The sequence below is a fragment of the Sphaerodactylus townsendi genome, linkage group LG02, assembly GCF_021028975.2.
Source record: "Sphaerodactylus townsendi isolate TG3544 linkage group LG02, MPM_Stown_v2.3, whole genome shotgun sequence".
NCBI lineage: Eukaryota > Metazoa > Chordata > Lepidosauria > Squamata > Sphaerodactylidae > Sphaerodactylus > Sphaerodactylus townsendi.
The window spans coordinates 73801752-73817533 of NC_059426.1; the positions used below are offsets into that span (position 1 = coordinate 73801752).

Consider the following 15782-nt stretch of genomic DNA (forward strand, 5'->3'; position numbering starts at 1 on the left):
CTAATTTCTTAGCTCCTTCTCATCGAGGAGTGATATGAAAAGATCAGATTGCTTATCTGTTATTACTGTTCTTCAAGTGATTATCGCTGTATCTGCCCTGATGAGCTTTGAAGGTACACCGAATTATGACCTTGAAACTTAAAGAACTAGACGCATCTCGGAGGGGGTAGGATTTTCCCTGCCTATAAAAGCAATAATGAGTTCAATTGTTGTAGTTGTAGCCTGCAGGATCCTGGAACAACTCCAGAAGGTGGTTCATCCTAGCTCAGTTAGCACTGAGCTCCATAAGAGGAAAAACCCAGCTGGCCAGGAGATGCTGTCTCACATTTTATCCCTAAGGTGAATTTGGGGCTGCATGCCTAGTCAAGAGCTGTTACTACTCTTTCCTTAATGCCACTATTCCTAATCCAATCAGGACCCTACAGCTGTGAAAGAGAGGCTCAGTCTCTTTTGAATAATTAGCATATTCAAAAGTGATCAAGGCTTGTGGGGCCAACATGATCTATGCAGGCCCCTGTACAGCTAGACAGATTGTTGTTGACCAAACAGCCTCTCATAAGAATGGCAGAGATTTCATTCCTGTGGCCGTGGCATCTATTCCAGGGCCTATCCCTTCTGGACCGCTATAGCCTCCTGCTTGCCCAGCCCCTTGTCACTTGTTGCTGCTCTCCTGCCCACTCCCACCACTTCTCTCCCACTCACCCCCCCCCCGCCACTTGTTGCTCTGCCACCCACCCCCTCTGCTTTGGGGAGAGGCACACAATTTCAGTGGCACCCAGACACCATTTCCTGCCAGCACACCACTGAGTAAAAATCTACTTCAATACTCAGATAACATTTCCTAAATGGTTTGCCCAAGAGGCTTCTTCAGGGGAGGAAGAATACATAATATGTAATTACAGTGATGAGTTTATAAAAACACATATTTAGTTAAAATTATACAAACAAATAAAACATACTGTTAAATATTAGAAAACAGGTGTACCATATAAAAATTGCTAGAGCTTATTGGTCCTTGAGATTGCACAATGAAAATGTCCTTGTAAGTGAGAGAGATAACAGTGTTCAACATCTGAAAGGGTTTGGCTCAGATTTAAAGAATCTTGTGCCTAAATGAATATCACCAACCTGTTAGTCTTGCAGTGCTTTTTCAAAGAAGAGTATAAGTTCAGTAGCAAGTTGCCAATGGAAGGATTCTTCTATATGCCAATGTCTAGTTATGTATGAACTCTATTTTACAGAAGGTGATGCAATTCAGAGATAATTTTAACTCTTTAGCTGTCAGTGTCTGGAGTCTTAACAATCCAATTAACTTATTTTTTCAATAGCAATCTTTCATTTTTACTTATTTTCCGCACAGCCCAAAATACAAAATCAGAGGAATCATGACTGTTTTAAATAAAATGTTTGGCTAACAAGGCACTTGTTCTCTTCAATTGAACAGAGGCGTAGCTAGACCAGAGTGCGCCCGGTACACTCTGGCTTTTGCGCCCACAGCTGCATTCCCCCCCCGGCCTCCCCATTGGTCGCAAGACTTCTTCCATTCGACAGCTATCTTTACTCTCATCTTTCATTTTAGGGTGGGAGCAGGCCGGAAGCCTGCCTGCATTGCCTGGGCCTGGTGGGAACTACATTTCCTAGGAGCCCTTGGGAAATGTAGTTCCCACCAGGCCCAGGCAACGCAGGCAGGCTTCCGGCCTTCTTTTCCGGCCTGCTCCTTTCCTAAAAGTAAGTGGGGTGGGGTGTGCATGGGGGTACCGTGGAGGGGCACCGTGGAGGGGATTTTTCTGCCCTCCATGTGACTAGAAATGGTGTGCCCGGTGCGTCACACACCCTGGTGGCTTTGCCACTGCAACTGAATATTGCTTTTGTGTTCTTCTATATGTAGTCTTAAGTTCCTTGTTTTTCCAACATAGAGTTTATTGCAGGGGCACGATGATGTACATAAACTTATAAAGCTGAACAATGTGAAATCCTTAGGTATAATTTTTTTCTTATGTAAAGGGTTTCTTTAAAGAATGTAATAGTTTCTTATAAAACATAAGTGTAGTCATTAAAAAAAGAGTATTTGGAAAAATGTTATTTGCTAGAGAATATCCTTTTATGCAACAAGAAACCAAGGATTGTTTTTAGGAGGCCTAGGAATTGAGGAAACATCTTGTTCATAATAACACTCAAAAACGTACTAGTCATCAAAGGTTTCAACTTGGCACTAATCCCCCTCAGGGGCATTTTGCCTGTGAAAATTGTAATGGTTGTAAATTAGTATGTAATACGAAATACTTTATCAATCCTTTAGATAATAAACATATATACTAAAGGATATAAATAACCTTATGGCAGTATTAGGGCTGTTTAGGCTGCCAGCGGGATCATGCTGCACCCTAAAGCCTTTCGGCTCTCTCTCTCAGGATTGCCCTGTAAATTGTGTGGATATAAAGATTATTTATCTTAGGCAGGGCAACTGCACAGTTTCAGCTTCTTAAGCTGAAACTTAAGACTTCTTAAGGCCATCAACCTTATCTGACAGGGATATTTATATCAGTACTAATTAAGTTTATTTTAAATATATCGGTATTGATGGGAGGGTTTTAAATTGCCATCTGAGGTTTTTCAGGTTTTATTCAAAGTACTGTATTGCATAGATTTTAAATATTGTTATATTATAGTTTTGTTATGTTGTGCGCCGCCTTGAGCCCTCCAGGGGAGGGCGGCTAATAAATCCAATGAATGAAAGAACGAATCTAACGTAACGCAATGCAATCTAACGCAGAACGGTAATCGCAATCTAACCTTGTGGGTATCGTGGCTTGGAGTTCTCTTGGAATTTCATCTGATCTTCAGATTCCAGAGAAAATGGAAATGTCAAATTGGCTGCTCTAGTGGTTCCCTTTCTTCTGTGGTATACCACAGAGACTCCTTGGTACATGTGGTATACCACACATACAAACTAGAATAAAATTATTGTTTATTGCCTCACTAAAGGTCAGATTGAGATACAGATGGTGTCCATCAGAGTGGATTTAACTCATTCATAAAAATCTGAAATGGATTTTGAGAAATTTTTTTGGTTGACTGAAACATAATTGGATAGCAGCTACTTATACCAACACAAATATTTAACTTGAGAGGATTAGGATGTAGAACACACATACAGTAGAAATTACAAGTGATGTAAAGTGAGAGAGAAAGGAAGGGATAAGTTATATGAGGTAAGAAATTTAAATTTAAAACTTCAGTTTTGGAGGAAATAACTACACAGGATGCGTAAGAGCTGACTGTTGACCTGGGTTATGACATCAATATGTAATATCACACCCCTGTCCACTTCCCTCCCTAAACTCTGCCCTTTCTGGGCACTGCTCCCAAAAATGTCCCAAGTCAGAGATGGCAACATTATGGACTGCAGATGAGATAACACTTTTAGGAATCCTAGAAACTGTGTTGGCTAAGGGTATGCATTTGGCAAAGCTAATTCAAAAAATTCCAAAAAATATTGACTTTTCAGTTTTTCTCTTCCAGCAAAAAAGTGGCAATTTAGGGGTTAAAAAGCAGCCCCCCCCCTTCCCCAGAAGGCAGATTTTGGGGCATTTTGGGGCCACTTTGGCCCTGCCATCATAAAAAAAAAGAAACCCTGTATCCCCCTATCACCCTCCCCCTCACTTACCTGCTAACTGGACTGCAGAGGTAATGCAGAGCTGAACACTGGATCAGCCTGAGTCTAGCATTCAGCTCTGCACATACATGTGTGTTTGTGTATGGCACACCCCCTACTGCTGACAACAGAACACAAATCACTGTACATCTGTGTTATTCATTAATGCATGAAAGTCTGTTATCTAGCCCTCCACAATAAAACTATGTACTATTTCCCCCTTCTAACCTTGAGGGAAAAAAACTCACATTTTTGTTGGGCTCACAGTTTGGTTGATCTGGTGCCAGCTCCCCAATCAGCAGTGGTTTCAAGAATTTGCTCACATAATTTTTATCAAGGTGGAACGCCGTGAATGCATCCTAGAAATGGGAGAAATTTACACACACAAAAGAAATATGAAAATCTATGCAGAGGACAAGGATGAATTGTTGCTCCAGACAACTTGCTTATAACAAGACACAAATTTTTAATACTCCTCTTCATTACAGGGTAAAGGAACCACCAGCTTTGCAACCAGTATACAAAGTGGCCAACCGCAAGAGATGGAACCTCTATTATGGTACCATGACTCTAGAAACCCTTTCTCAAAAAGTCTTGCTAGATGTTAGATTTGTAATCTTTTACGCATCACGTGGCAATGTTTTCATTCTTCTAATCCTTGGAATTATCTGTACTCCACACTGAACTCCTTTTGCATGAATAGTTTTATTTCATTTTATTACATTATTTGTAGTTTATCTTTCTCACTTGGACACCTATGGGACTTTCAATAAACAAGGCAATAGGATTAAGGTTTTTGAACCAACCAGAAGTCTAGAAACAGAACTGAAGCAAAGTCTAAGTATCAACACATCTTGAAGGTATAAACAGGAGAGCTCACTGGAGCTTTTCTATTTGGCCAATGGCTGCAAAGCCTCAAATTTTAACTTAGGTACAGGGATTTCATTTCTTCATAGTTAGGCTTAAGGAAGTTGATAAGAAGAGTTAAGGATTGTGTTTGCCAAATAGTTAATTATCATATACTCAATCTTTTTAGTGCTGGCTTTTAACTTCATTACAATTGAAGCTGGGCAGCCTCAGAAAACTCATTCCTCAGTTTATGCAGAAGCTTAGATCAGCAGCTCTTCTCAATTCCTTCATCTGATATGAGGAGAGCTTGAAGTAGAGGAGACAAAAAATTTAGTGCAGTTCCTCTCCCCCATTTAAAAGGTTTTGACATTCCATCTCTAGAATTGCTGCAGGCTGACAGACAGGTTCTAGAACAGGCAATAACCATGGATGCTGTGACTTTTGTCTTCTGGCATCTTCTCCAGAAATGCTGGCATCTAACAGGTCACTTCTCATGCTGTGTGAAAGACACTTCTTTGCTGTATGACACTGACAGGTGTGCCAGACAACCACCAGCTTGGTGATGTCAGCACTCTCTGGAACACCAGCCATGCCACACTTGAGCATTTGGTGGAGCAGAAGGGAGTCCTCACCACTTTGCAAAACCAAGGTGGCACAGAAAGAAAGCCAGTTCAACCCAGAGAAGTGGTTGACTATCGCTCTGCTTCTGTTTCTTCCTCACATTCCTCTCTAGATCCACACTGCTGAGAAGACCTTGGAGATGGAGCAAATTGGGTGACCCTTCTGAAGAAACAAGGTGCATGAGAGAGGATCCGGTAGCTGCAATGGTGATTGAGTACCTTGCAGAGACCTATGAGTTGCAGTCCACAAAGCTGCTGAACTACCAGAACATGAAGGAATCAGTCTGGCTGGACCACCCTCTTATGACCCAGAGGCTCTTCTCTGGTCCTCTGTCAAGCATGCATTAGTGAATGTATTTTTTCCCATCTAGGTGATATTCTCAGCCCACCCTGTTCATTCCTACTCCCCTGGAATGTGGAGCAACTGGTCTTCCTCAAGGTCAGCATAGCACAATTCAGCTACTGAACTTTGGGGTTGACTGAAGTAAGCACGTGTGCCCTCAGAATCTGTCTTGGGAAGTTGAGGCAAAATGCTCTTCCCAAAGACAAACAAAACAGAAGAAAAGAAGTGGCAGGGATTTTTCCTCATTTGATTTATTGTTCCCTCTCCAATCCCTGAGGCCATTCCAAATCCAACTGCTCCTAAAAGCCTCCACCATATCATAGTAGCTGTGCAGAACAGAGGGATGTTAGAGGTGATGTTTGGCACACCCAGTCCTTGGCCAGCCACCCCAAACCAAAAGTGCATTCTGAAAATGTCACAATTGCACCAAACTGTTCTTTATCTTGTCAGGGATGAAAGGGACTGACATAGGATGGGGACCAGTGTATCAGACAAAAACCAGCAGAACCAACAGTAGTGCCAGAAATAATAAAGCTTAACGAGATACGTTTCTGACTAACATTTGTCTTTGAAGGGTTGGGTGGTAGGAAAAGGAGAACCAATGATGAAAGGCAGCTACAGCACCAAAGACTCAACTTCTGAGATGGTGTGCAAACTGCAGAGAGAGGCGGATCAGGGTCACACAGAACCCCTTCAATTCACTTTGAGGCCTTCCTTTCTTGGGTAAGTGAAAATATCTTTGTTGCCAGAGTGCCTGGGTTTTGCATTGGATTGCTTGTGTCTTCATCTGGGCTAGCAAGTGCCCTGTTTTGATTTTCTTGTGTTGTGTTTGTGTTTTTTTTAATTGGTTTTGTTATGCTTTGTGATGTGTCATCTGGTGGTTTCTCTGGACTGGGTCCTGGTATGGTTCTGATAGGCCTGCATTGGTTCGTGGGGTGAGAGGTTTTTACCAGGAGAGGATCCAAGAGCCATGCTCACAGTATGCCTCTTGGTGTTACCCCTGGAGGAAAAAAGTATGTTTCTCCTCAACTGGAAACAATGGAAGGATGAGGACTGGGTAACTGTTTTGCTCCAATTGCATTTAACTGGAGATATTTGTGGGGCACTAGTGTGTGAGGTGTATTTTAAGGCAGAGACACCAAATTTGCAGCACAGCTGTTGGCAACTCTCCTCAGAAGAACACCAAAGTCTGTGAAATTTGGGGGGAAGTCCAATTCTATGCGCACCCAAATGGAGGAAAACTGGCTGCTCAAGGGCTTGAAGCCAGACAACATACTGAGTATAAGACTCCTACATAAAAAAATCTTCCTAGGTTGAATTCCTTTTTGTATCTAAGGACATCAAAACTCCCCATATTTCTCCCTCCAGTTTCTTTAGTATTTATTTAAAGAACATATATGCCATCACTCTAAAGACCTTCTGAAGGCACTGACAAAATCAAAAATACAATAAAATCCTAAAAACTGTCAATCTTAACACAAGCCATAAATGGCTCTACTGCTTTGTGCATTGATGTACCTCTTCCCAAAGCTTAATGATAGTGGATGAAGTCCACACTATTAAGGTAATTTATTGTGATGTAGTTCAGTCTTATGAAGAGTTACTCCAGTCTTATGCAGAATCATTCCAGTCAACCCTAACCCCCTTGCTTTCCAAGGTTTTAAACTGGAACAGGTTATGAACTGGCATGAGTACTGGTAAGCAAGTGGGTGAAGCGGTACCTTCTATATTCTACTTCACTCCTCCTGAAGGTAACAGTACCAATGAAAATGTAACTTACTTTCATCCCTTCACCTGAGAAACTCTACATAAGATTGCATTGTCAGTCAACTCTCTTCTAAGTGTATTGGGGACACATGCATACCTCATCACTTGCACATCTTTCTCACCATAAGTGAGACAATAACACCTACCATATGCGATAGCAGAAAGTGCCATCAAGTCACAGCTGACATATGATTATCTTGGGGGGGTTTCAAGGCAAGGGTTGAACAGAAGTGGTTTGTCATTGTCTGCCTCTGCAAAGCAACCCTGGACTTCCTTGGCGCCTTCCCATTCAAGTACCAAAACCAGGACTGACCCTTCTTACATTCTGAGCTTTGACAAATCAGGCTAGCACCATATGCCATAGCCCTCTTACCTTCCTCTACCACAAATATCTTGTGTCTTGCAAACACAGAGAGGGAATGGCCACGGAGATACTGGTAGAAACATACATTAGTTTTCTCTGCAACTTTCACTTAAATATAAGAAAGTTTGTTTATCGTTGATAATGAGGCATATTGCTGGAAATATATCATCAATTAATAATACTGATTTATAAAACATTCCAAAGGCTAGGCATGGTAAACAAAACATTTAAAAGAGGAAGCCCTATCCATAGTCTTGAGTGTGTGGGTGTATAAAGTACCCTCAAGTTGCAGTTGACTTATGGTTTTCAAGGCAAGTGATTTAGGAGAGGCAGTTTCCCACTGCCTTCCTCTGCAAAGTCTTCCTTGGTGGTCTCTCATCCAAGAACTGACCCTGCATAGCTTCTGAGATCTCATGGAATTGGGTTATACTGTACCATTCCACTTACCAAGCCATAGGCTAACAAACTTTTTTTTAAAGGACGAAGAGATACAAAAGGAAGGAGAGGAGGGGATAAGGGGTTTGTGAGAAGAGGCACATTTTAAAATACCATTTAAACTGTTGCAAGAGAGAAGAGGAACAGGTGAGTTCTAAAACAACAGTTGGTGATGGCAAATAATTTACCTAGGCCACGTAAGCACAACCCCACAATTTCAGTTTCGGCTGACAGCTTCTATTAAAGATTTGATCCATCTATTCAGAGTAAACGGGAAGAGGGAAAGAGCTGCTGGCATACTAAAAATCGCATCCCTGTGCATAATCCAAGTTTTGACCCACTTTTTGCACTAATGTGGTATATTCTGATGTATTGCCCTTGTGTTCCAAATCTTCTCCTCGTAAAGTAGTTCAGGATATCCTTAGGCTGCATTTCTACAGGTTAACTGTAGGTATTACCATGACTAACATCATTCTACAAATGTGCCATCCAAGTAATTTACGCACCAACAAGGACTGAAAAATCCATATTCAAACATCCACTCAGCCAGGAAAACAGTATCACTTGTAAGTGAATAGCTGTTTGTCTGCTCAAAAGTAAGAATATAGTTACTCCCACAAGACTAATTTGGCATCTAAACTGGAGCCGGCTTTTTTGGAACATTCGCATGACATCATCCTTTAATCATCTACTTTCTAGGTTTTCTCTGCTGCAGTCTTCAACATATATGATATGATCATTTTTGGAAAGAATGTAGTGAAAAAACTGACCAGGGCCTGGATGGCCCAGGCTAGCCTGCTCTCATCGGATCTCAGATGCTAAGTAGAGTTGGCCTTGGTTAATACTTCGATAGAAGACCATGATGTAACACCAGGGTCACTTTGCAGGGGAAGGCTGTGGCAAAGCATCTCTGTTAGCCTTTTGCCTTGAAAACCCTACGGCCGTGGTGGTGAACCTTTGGCACTCCAGATGTTATGGACTACAATCCCCATCAGCCCCTGCCAGCATGGCCAATTGGCAGGGGCTGATGGGAATTGTAGTCCATAACATCTGGAGTGCCAAAGGTTTGCCACCACTGCCCTACGGGGTCGGTCGCCATTAGCCAGGTGTGACTTGACTGCAAAAAAGCACCTCTTTTAGATAGGATTCAGTAATGCTTACATCTGAACTTATATTATTACTAATGTTTAACTTGCCCCCGAATGAGGTTCCCAATCCTCCAAAATAGAAACAAATATCTCATGAGATCACAATCATTGGCTAACAATGTTGTACACCCAGGCACCTAAAAAACAGGGGGGGGGGAGAGAAAAAGAAAGTCTTCTGAGGGGACAAGGGCCGTTTCCCCACTCGCCTTTTGTTGCGTGCTACTCGCTCCAAGTAACGCGGGGTCCAGTGGCACTCCCCACTACTGGAGCGGCGACAACGCAGGTGCCCTGATTCTGCCGCCCTCAGGACCCCTCAGCACGCATCATTTCTGCCCCTGTTCAGAATGGCGCCTTTTGCAAAACCGCAGTGGAGAGCATGACTGCGCGCTCAGAAACACCCGCGATTAACGAAGCCCGGTAAGCCTCGCTTTTCTTTTCAAAGTGGGGAAACGGCCCAAGGAGAAAGCAGCAGAACTGCCTCGAGGGGAACACAGACTTTCTACAGGGTTTGCTGTATGCCTAAAACGAGCATTAGACACCCCAGTTCTTTGATGAGCAGGAAGATTCACATAATTTAAATGGATTTTGAGGTCACAGAAGGCAGTTTGTGGCATTTTATTAATATCCCAATTTGTATGCCATCTCCTCAGGGCGTGCCAGAGGCATATAGTCCACTTTCCTTGGACGAGGATCTGAGAGGACATGGAAGAAGTGGGAAGCTCTGGACAGCAAAACGAGCATGAGGCAGCATCACGATAACGTGACAGCATCCTACTGTCCTAAGCATCCTACTGTCCTAAGCTAACTGGTGGCTCCTTGAGGAAAAACAGCCATCTGCAGACTATGGAGGGGTCGGTGGCGCCAAGATCTTGCCCTGCCCCAGAGCAGCGGGCTAGGAGAGGCGCCCCTTCCCCTGACGCCCAGTGCGCCAGTCAGGACAGCACAGGAAGCCCCCGCCCCCGCCCAGGAGCCCCCCTTCGCCACGAAGGATGCTTACGCCCAGCTGCTCTTCTGATCCCCCCCAAAACCCGGGAGGCGCGTCCCCTTTATCCGAAGAGCAGCCGCCAGCCAAAGCCGGTAATCCATGGCAGCCCGAGGTGGGGAGGGGCGCTGCCGTGTCCTGCAAACCCGGGTGCCCCGGCTCTTGGCTGCGAGGCGCCGCTGCTAACGGCGATCCGGTGAACCCCGCACCCTTCTCACCGTGGCGTCCTGCCCGGCGTAGTGCCTCATGACCCGGGAGCCTCCCGGGTGCCGCCGGTGGAAGCGGCTGACATCGTAGACCTTCCTGTCGATCACCAGCCAGTGCTCGTTGTAAGGCTGGATGCGACCCGTGCGCAGCCCGACCTCTTCCCAAGTGAAGAAGCGGCGGGAGCAGGTCCCGCCGCCCTCCTCCGTCTTCACGCCGGCCTCGTCGGTCAGCTGCGGAGGAGCCATTCGCGCCCACCAGACCTCGCAAGCTACGACCCTCCCGACCACGCTGTCGAAGCAGTATTTATTGCCGAGCAACTACTGACTCTTCTTGTGAGAGCTCCTGATTGGCTGCTCTCCGGCTTTTGGAAGAACCGATTGGCTACCGTAAATCCTCTCCCCTCCCGCCGGCGCGCCCGGTGTAAAACCTCGGCTTTCCCTGTATGCAAATAGCTCTGTACCGGTGTTTGATTTCTCCGTAGTCAAATGTATGCGCCGTGGTGGTCAAGAATTGGGGAATGTAACTTTGGTCTTTTGTCATTGCTGTTGAATTTGGCCACTTCTGGAAATGTGCGCATTCCATTTGGTTCTTCTCCTCGAGTTACTTTCATCTTGGCTTCATCCAAACCTATTTTCTAAATATATAACTAGCATTCTTGTTATTTGTTTTTGGGAGAAAGAAAATAGGAAGATCCTTCCGGGATCAGATTAAAGATCCATCTCGTTTAGAGTCATCTTTACCACTGTGGCTAGCCAGATATCCAAGAAGCTTACAAGCAGGGGCCCAGAAACCTTAGGCTCCCTAGCACTTACTGCTCAGAGGTATATGAGTGGAGTTTAGCAGTCATGGGTAATAGAAATTGATAGACCAGGGGTAGGGAACCTGCGGCTCAAGAGCCGCATGCTGCTCTTCTGCCCTTGCACTGCGGCTCCACAAGCTGAGCCGCTGGCCCCATCCTTGCCCGGCGCACCAACTGCCCGCGGCCGGCTGGGACGCGCGGCCGGCTTCCCCTCTCGCCTGCTCTGTTGGAGTGGGGTGGGTGCTTTCCTGGTGGCTCAAGGCGAGGCCGAGCCACTGGCCCTATCCTTGCCCGCCCTGCGGGCAGCAGGGCGGACGCATCCATGCACTTCTCAGAATGAGCGGAGTAAAAGGGAAAAAAACACAATATATACAGTGTTATCTTTATTTTAAATGTCAAAAATTATTTGCGGCTCCAAGTGTTTTCTTTTCCCATGGAAAACGGGTCCAAATGGCTCTTTGAGTGTTAAAGGTTCCCTACCCCTGTGATAGACAGATGTGCCAGAAACCTGTGGCAGTGAGTTTCAATTATGAGTTTCAATGATGAGTTGTGTAAAAGTGCTCAATTTAGGTCAGTTCAGAAGCTTGTGTCAACTCTATTGACTGGTGCCCCTGAATTCTAGTATTTAATTATTATTATTTAATTCATATATTCCTTTCTCCCCAGTGCGGGCCCAAACATCATTCTTCTCCATTTTATCATCACAGTGATGTGAGCTAGATTAGATTGAGAGAGTGTGACTGACCCAAAGTCACCCAGCGAGCTTCTATGGCACAGTTCGAGATTTGAACATGGGTCTCTCAGATATTAGTCCAGCAGTCTTAATAATTATATCACACTGTGGAACAGAGAGGGAAAGTTCTTTCTCTATTATTTATATAGTTTTATGAGCCTCATCTTACCTTCCTGGAGTAATTTAGTCTAAATTGGAAAGCCCAATGTATCGTTAATCGTTAAGTATCGTTAATCTAATGGCAAAAATTAAGCACAATGATATGACCATGGAAACTGCTGAATTGTACTGTATTCTGTCATTTTCAACCACTTCCCCTGTAGGCTAGAGATGTTTTTTTTTAATGAAAACCTTTATAGATATTTACCTCTGGGAATAGCATATTCATTTCTTAGACCCTGCCACTGCCTGGGGTTCAGACAGGTTTCGCAGGCTTTTGACGCACTGCAAAGCAATGAAAATTTGCCTAAAGAGCTAACAGTCTGCCTCACAACAGGCAAAAAAGTGCTGTCCTATCAAAAACTTTCTCAGGTACTTTCTTTGATATTTTTTCACTTCTATTGTAGCTTTGGTCTATATTTTCTGGCATTTTCTAGATTGATGAGTTAAAGGAACAGCTGAAAAGCAATGAGGAAATAAAGGCATTTTTTTGTAAAAATTGTTCCCCATTTTTGGGATGCTGAGATGTGCTCATTCAGCACTGAGCATCCAGGAAACCGCACAGCACATATTTATATTCAGTGATCTCTGATTTGATTGTATGATATACAGAATCACATTTTTTGTTTGGCAGATGCAGTATACTTAGAATGGCAAAAATTCGTGATGTTACTGAGAGGCTGACAAGACTTGTTAAGCCCACTGACCATTACCCCTTCCTTTTGATCCATGTGGGGAAAAATGACACAGCAAGACCTTTTGGGACTTCAGAAGGGATTTTTAGGCTCTGGGAAGGAAGCTGAAGGATCTGGGTGTACAAGTTGTCATTTCATCTTTCCTCCCAGTTGAAGGACATGGCCCAGGGAGAGAAAGAAGAATAGTGGAGGTGAACAACTAGCTTTGCAAGTGGTGCTGCCAGGAACGATTTGGGTTCCTGGACCATGGTCTGTGGTTGCATGGATTGCTGGCAGGAGATGGGTTGCCCCTCACACCTGTAGATAGAAACATCTTTGCCAGGAGGCTCACAAACCTGATCAGAAGGGCTTTAAACTGAGTTATGTGGGGGAGGGAGACAGTATTCAAGGAGACAGGAGTTCATCAAGTGATAGTGATGATAATCCAAAGGTTATAGAGAGAACTGAGCAAATAGGTCAAGAAGCCAACAGCAGGAGGGAAAAAACCTTAAAGAAGCAGCCCGAGGAAATGCACCATGGTTTTCAGTGTCTTTACACCAATGCACAGAGTATGGGAAATAAACAAAATGAACTTGAACTCTTAACACAGCAAAACAAATATGATATAATAGGTATCACTGAAACCTGGTGGGATGAGTCTCATGACTGGAACATAAGAATTGAAGGGTATAACCTATTTCAGAGAAACAGATCAAACAGGAAAGGAGGAGGAGTAGCATTATACATAAAATATTATTACAGCTGTGAACAGGTCCATGACTTAAATCCTGATAGCCAGGTTGAGACCATTTGGGTAAAAATTAAGGGGTCAATTATTGCGGGGGTCTATTGTAGACCCCCCATGTCAGTCTGAAGAGATGATGATGTATTCTTGGAACAGATGACCAAACTTTCAAAAAGGAAAGAAGTAGTAGTCATGGGATATTTCAATTATCCGTATATTTGTTGGGAGTCAAACTCTTCCATGACAATCAGGTCCAATAAATTTCTCACTTGCCTTGCAGACAATTTCATGGTCCAGAAGATGGAAGAAGCAAAAAGGAGAATGGCTGTTTTAGATCTGCTCCTGACCAATAATGATGACCTGATTAGTGGAGTGGAAGTGGTAGGTTCCTTAAGTAGGAGTGATCATGTTCTCCTGGAGTTTGTTATACAGCAGAAGGGGGATGTTAAGTGTAGTCATATACACATTCTAGATTTTAAGAAAGCAGATTTCAGTAAGCTTAGGAATCTACTAAGTGCGATCCCGTGGTCAAAAATCCTAAAAGAGAAGGGAGTGCATGATGGCTGGGAATTTCTTAAAAGTGAGATCTTGATGGCACCATTTTAAACAGTTCCAATGAGCAGGAAAAATGTGAGGTGTCTAAGGAAACCAGAATGGCTGTCTAAAGACCTTTCAACTGAACTAAGATTTAAAAAGGACATGTAAAAGAAATAAGGGGAGAATCACCAAAGAGGAATTCAAACAAATAACCAGGATGTGTAGGGAGAAAGTCAGAAAAGCTAAAGCTCACAATGAGCTGAGGCTTGCGAGAGAAGTTAGAAACAACAAAAAAGACTTTTTTGGTTATGTCCCTAGCAAAAGGAAGAAAAAAGATAGGATAGAGTCACTGCATGGAGAAGATGGCAAAATGATAACGGGACTGAAAAAAAGCAGAACTATTCAATACCTTCTTTGTCTCAGTCTTTTCCCAAAAAAATAACAATGCTCATTCAGGGGCAAATGAAACGGAAGATACAGTAGAAGAAATTAAGCCCTGAAGAAAGAGTTAGTGCAGGAACATCTGGCTACGAATTCAAAACTCCAGGCCCTGATGAGTTACATCCCAGGGTATTAAAAGAACTGGCAGAAGTAATCTCCTGTGGAGAACAGGAAAAGTCCCAGTGGACTGGAGGAGGGCTAACATTATCCCCATCTTCAAAAATGGGAAAAAGGAGGACCCTAATAATTACCATCCAGTCAGCCTGACATCAATACCAGGGAAGATTCTGGAGCAGATCATTAAACAGACGGTCTGCCAGCACTTAGAAGGGAATACTGTGATCACAAAAAGTCAGCATGGGTTGCTGAAAAACAAGTCATGCCAGACCAATTTTATATCTTTTTTTGATAGAGTGACAAGCTTGGTAGATGAAGGGAATTTTGTGGACGCAGCATACCTTAATTTTAGTAAAGCTTTTGACAAGGTGCCCCATAATATTCTCGCAAGTAAGCTAGTGAAACGTGGACTAGGCAATGCTGCTATTAGATGGATTTGTAATTGGTTGATTGACCAAACTCAAAGGGTGCTCATCAATGGATCATCTTCATCCTGGAGAGAAGTGACTAGAGGGATGCCACAAGATTCTGTCCTGGGCCCAGTACTATTCAATATTTTCATCAACGACCTGGATGATGGAATAGAGGGCATGCTAATCAAATTTGTGGATGACACCAAAAATAGGAGGGGTAGCTAATATCCCAGAGGACAGGCAGAATTCAAAATGACCTGGACAGATTAGCGAGCTGGGCCAAAACAAACAAAATGAATTTCAACAGAGATAAATGTAAGATCGGCAGAAAAAATGAAATGCACAGATACAGGATGGGTGACACCTGTCTTGACAACACTACGTGCGAAAAGGATCTGGGAGTCTTAGTAGAACACAAACTGAACATGAGTCAGCGGTGTGATGTGGTCACCAAGAAAGCCAATGTGATTCTGGGCTGTATCGATAGGAGTATAGTGCCTAGATAGAGGGATGTAATTGTACCTCTCTATTCTACATTGGTTAGACCTCACCTGGAATATTGTGTACAGTTCTGGGCACCACAATTCAAGAAGGATATTGACAAACTGGAACAGGTCCAGAGGAGGGCACTCAAAATGGTAAGAGGTCTGGAATCCATGCCCTACGAAGAGAGGCTTAGGGAGCTTGGTATGTTTAGTTTGGTGAAGAGAAGGTTAAGAGATAACATGATAGCCATGTTTAGATATTTGAAGGATGTCATGTTGGTGAGGGAGCAAGCTTGTTTTCTGCTGCTC

General features: G+C 43.6%; 1 protein-coding gene across 3 annotated transcripts in view; it reads right to left on the reverse strand.

Annotated features, from left to right (window-relative positions):
- Positions 1-10649, reverse strand: part of LOC125427338 (acyl-CoA (8-3)-desaturase-like) — a 28587-nt gene extending 17938 nt beyond the window's left edge. For all 3 annotated transcript variants that reach the window (XR_007243670.1, XM_048486617.1, XM_048486618.1), the window contains exons 1-2: positions 10382-10649; positions 3904-4014 (exon numbers count right to left, since the gene is read on the reverse strand). Coding sequence is in view for 2 of the 3 variants with exons in the window: in XM_048486617.1 (XP_048342574.1) it covers positions 3904-4014; positions 10382-10615 (345 nt within the window). In the remaining variant the exon portion in view is untranslated. The remainder of the gene's footprint in view (positions 1-3903; positions 4015-10381) is intronic.
- Between the last annotated feature and the right edge of the window lie 5133 nt (positions 10650-15782).